The sequence below is a fragment of the Arvicola amphibius genome, chromosome 10 (genome assembly GCF_903992535.2).
Source record: "Arvicola amphibius chromosome 10, mArvAmp1.2, whole genome shotgun sequence".
Lineage (NCBI taxonomy): Eukaryota > Metazoa > Chordata > Mammalia > Rodentia > Cricetidae > Arvicola > Arvicola amphibius.
The window spans coordinates 36,167,750-36,172,368 of record NC_052056.1 but is presented as its reverse complement, the minus strand read 5'-3'; the positions used below and the strand labels follow the sequence as shown (position 1 = coordinate 36,172,368).

The following is a 4,619-nucleotide window of genomic DNA, read 5'->3' as shown; positions in this document are numbered from 1 at the left end:
TCATATTTTTACTTTTTTAAGTTATTCATAGTCGTCATGCTTTTTATTTATCTCTATATTCCAACAGTTTTCCATTTTCTTTTGGTTTGTAGTGATGATTCTTGGAAAAAATTACTTTCAGGAGACCACCCATATGAGCTTGGGGTCTATAGTTAAATTCATAATAAAATGGTAAGGTGAAAAATTAAAAAAAATATGTATTGGAACACACCTATGTGTCTGGTCTTTTAGCATCCTATGGCTGTCTATTGTTTAGAGATTCATGCCTGCTGTTGACAGTTGACCTGTTCCTATTTTAGTTTACCAATGCAGTATTGTATATACACAAACACATTATGTGCAGGATTCTGCATATTTTATCATTACAGAAATGCCATGTGATGGTGGTGTCTTAATTTCCCTCCTCCTTGGTTTAGACTGGATCAATCTTCACCCCATGGCTTATTGCACTCATGGATACATGTTGACCTTCATTTTTTTTGTCTGCTATTAACATAGTCACTATCAATCAATTTGTTTCTGAAATTTGTCATATGATTTTCTTTTTTTTTTCTTTTTTTCTTGGCTACATTGTAATGAACTGTGAAGGTAGACACGCTATCTCTCAAAGGTAGATATCAAAGGATTAGGCATTCACAATGATCATCTGTGCAGGGTCACATAGTGCACTGCCTGTGCACATCTTCCTGCAGTAGTCTGAGCATGGGTTCTCCATTGTGTGTGCAGCATGGCCCGCATACTTAGTGACTTTTATAGTCTCTGTATTCAAATGTATGGTGAGAAGCAACTTATGGAAGGAAGGATTTCCCTCTTAAAAATAACTTTAATTTACTGTTTTGTGCCTTTGAGTGCTTTGCCTACTGGATATCTGTGAACCCAATGATGTGCCCCTTGAACTCAATGCCTGAAGAGATTGTCAGATCCTCTCGTGTTTCCTTTGTAATGTTATATAATCTGCCTTCACTTTTAAAATCTCACTCATGAAGTTGAAAGGAACGCAGCGTTTTTTACCATAATTTTGTTGCAAGGAAATAAAAAGGTCTAACTAGAAAGCTGATGGTATAAGGAGCAGAAAAATCATAAATAAGATTTCAAATTGCTATCTTATTTCTTGACATTTAGTATGTACATATAAAAGGATTATGCACATAAGTAATACCAAACACATGTTTACATACCTTTAACATATAATATTTTAAAGATGAATGTATATATATAAAATGAAAATAAAAAGGATATCATCAGGAAGAAGAAAGATTAGGAGAGGGAGAAAATGTGAGATTTCTTAGTTGTATTTTCAAAGCACATAATACAAAATAATGAAAATGACATCATATGAACTATAACTTTGTATAATAATTATTTATTAATAAGAAAATATAGTATTTTGTAGGAAACCATAAACAACTTTTTAAATTGAGCTAGTGTCTCTTTAAGACATGTTATTATAAGCCTGAAATGATGACATGTGCCTTTAATCCCAACACTCTGGAGACAGAGGTAGATAGACCTGAGTTTGAGATTAGTCTAGCCTGAATATTAGCACCAGAACAGTCTGGGCTATATAGATAAACCCTTTCTCAAAAAGACAAAAACAAACAAGCAATCACTTGTGACATTTTAGTATAAAAAGGATTATATATTTTTCATTCAAATGTCTCTATACCACCTCTCTCACACACACACACAAAGTCACACTTTATAACTGATTAAGATATGCAGGGGAAGGTAAATTAGTGTGCATGGACTCTATTTATCTTTCAGATAAGTGGGTCTGAAAGTTTGTACAATAAATTGTTCAGAAAATATTTTGTTTCTGGCATTATTAAAAAGCAGAAACAAGACATCTTCCTATCTATTGACTGTGGAGTACCTGAAGCATACAAAAGTAGTCTCAATACAATCCTATTCTACTGGGTCTTACTTACATTGAAAAAACTCTCCTCCCTCCTTGCAGTGAGCAGTCTGAGCAGGTGAGATGGAAGGAAACTGGACCCAGCTAGCTGAATTTTTTCTCCGAGGACTAACAGATCGTCCAGAGCTACAAGTCCCTCTATTCCTGGTTTTCTTTTCCATCTATGTCATCACCATGGTGGGCAACCTTGGCTTAATCTTTCTCGTCTTGAAAGATCCCCATCTTCACACTCCCATGTACCTTTTCCTTGGAAGTTTGGCCTTTGCTGATTCCTGTTCTTCATCCTCTGTGACTCCAAAAATGCTTATGAAATTTTTAAATAAGAATGACATGATATCACTGGGTGAGTGTTTCTCCCAATTTTATTTTTTTTGTTCAAGCGCAACTGCGGAATGTTTCCTATTGGTAGTAATGGCCTACGATCGCTATGTAGCCATATGCAACCCTCTGCACTATGCAGTTGTAATGTCCAAAAGACTCTGTGTTCAGTTCATTAGTGTGTCATATCTAATTGGACTTCTTCTTGCCTCAACTCATGTAGCATTGTTATTTAGGTTAACCTTTTGCAGTTCCAATATAATAGATCATTTCTTCTGTGATGTCATACCACTCTATACAATTTCTTGCACTGACCCATTCATTAATGCCTTGGTTCTTTTCATTTTTGCTGTTTTTGTAGAATTGAGTACTTTTATGAGCATTATAGTTTCTTATATCCATGTGTTTTTTGCCATCCTGAAAACAAAGTCTAAGAAGGGCAGAAGCAAAGCCTTCTCCACCTGCAGTGCCCATCTGGTGTCTGTTTCTTTGTTCTATGGCACCATCTTTGTAATATATGTGATATCTGTATCTGACACAGAAAATTACCAAGGTAAACTGTATTCATTATTCTACACCATTATCATTCCTCTACTGAACCCCTTTATTTACAGCCTAAGAAACAAAGAAGTTTTAGGTGCATTGAGAAAACTCACAAAATAATCACTATTTTCTAAAAACCTTAAAGTGTTTTCTATCACCAGATTCTCTCTTTTTAATTTCATCATAATATTTGGCACTGTATGTTGCAGATAATGTGAATTTTTTACATATTGTTAGGTAGAGCAATAAAACATAGATGAAAATGCCTGTTATTATTATTGTTGTTGTTGCTGTTAAAATAGTGAAGTCTTTAAGGATAATAGAGAATAAATTGTTTTTTAATTTAAACTCAAAGGAGAACATGAGTTATCTGCAAATTATTTTCTTCATAAGATTAATATATTCTTCTTTTTCTAATACATGTGTTTGTATATTATTGAAACAAAAACTCCATGTGTAGGCATTCAACTTCTATTTTTCATTTATTGATTTTTCTTTTATACATAAATACATTGCAATTGATCATAACTAACATCACCGTCCCCTCTCATCCTCTTCCCACACACCTGCTGATTATCTTCTTACTGTCAAAGGGAGCCCTTCCCTAATCTTATGTTTTTTCACAACTGCTGTATTTAACACGATCATTGCAATTATGAACATACAGCTGTGGAGGATGCTGCACAAAGAACACTGCACTCATGATCCAAAACAGCAAAAAAACAGGCTGGAGTCAAGCTAGAAGCTCTCTCTCTCTGATGAGTAGCCCTAGCCCTTAGAGTACCAGAGAATGCTATAGAATGTAGTTTTCACAAAACCTCTCTTAATCCTCTGGCTTTAACATTTCTTCTGCCCACTCTTCTATCATGCCCCTTAAGCCTTGGAGCAAGTGCTATAGTTGTCCCCTTCCAGACTGAGGACTCTAGAGTTACTTATTTTCAGCACATTAACCATTATTTTATTTAAAAAATGTGTTTTTTGAAATTTTTATATATAAGTACAGTATTTACAGCATTTCCACTCTTTTGTTTTCCCCCTCCAATTATTTATGTTACATTTTCTCACATTCAAATCTCTGTTATGAGTCTCTGCGTTAATCATTGTCCTTCACAGTAATAAGCTTCTCTAATCAAGCCTGAAAACTATGGCTAATAGTACACCTGTTTGGAAAGTAGTCTAACCACGTATCCATTTAGCATGATAATAAGTAGTAAATCCTCCACAACAAGATTTGTGGCTGCCATAGTCAGGTGCTTTTAGTCATGTTTACAGTACCAGGTATACATGTCTTTCCATGGAGTGGGTATGAAATCCAATCAGTTTGCCATTGATTAGCCCCTAAGACTTGTGCTCTCAGAAAATCAGTGGGAAGGAGTGCCTGACAGATGTCAGGGCCATCAATGAGTGAACTTCCCCTATAGCCTCAATATCACCTACTGGTAATCTGAGGGCTAGGTCTACTCAGCAGGGAGAGAGATTCTAGTTTGACTCCAGTCTGTAGCCTCACTGTTATGGGTCAAGAGTGAACTACTTTCACTAATAAAGTTTTACCATGTGTTTCTGTTAGGCACCCAAGAGAAAAATGCAAAAACTTTGCCTTGGGATGCTCTGTGGCCTTCACAGTTAACAAGCAGGGAATTATCCCACACTTGATAATTGTAGTTTTCTTAAAATTACCAGAGATTCTGGTATCAGAAATGGCCAGCATGTCAAAGACCTCAGTTTGAATTTCTTTTATCAAAGCTATCTATATCATTTAATATTGTAAACTATCTCTCAAAGTTTTAGTTTCCCTTTTTACTCAATTAAAACCCATTTCAAATCTTGATTGATTATATAAAAT

At 35.1% G+C, this 4,619-nt stretch overlaps 1 protein-coding gene across 1 annotated transcript; it reads left to right on the top strand.

The window, feature by feature from the left end:
• The first annotated feature begins 1,978 nt into the window (after positions 1–1,978).
• LOC119825385 (olfactory receptor 5AC1-like) lies at positions 1,979–2,896 on the top strand. The gene has a single exon (XM_038346231.1). It carries the CDS (start codon positions 1,979–1,981, stop codon positions 2,894–2,896), a length of 918 nt encoding a protein of 305 aa, XP_038202159.1.
• The last annotated feature ends 1,723 nt before the right edge of the window (positions 2,897–4,619 follow it).

Coding starts and splice junctions, on each gene's coding strand:
- LOC119825385 (XM_038346231.1), top strand. CDS start 1,979: ATGGAAGGAAACTGGACCCAGCTAGCTGAATTTTTTCTCCGAGGACTA.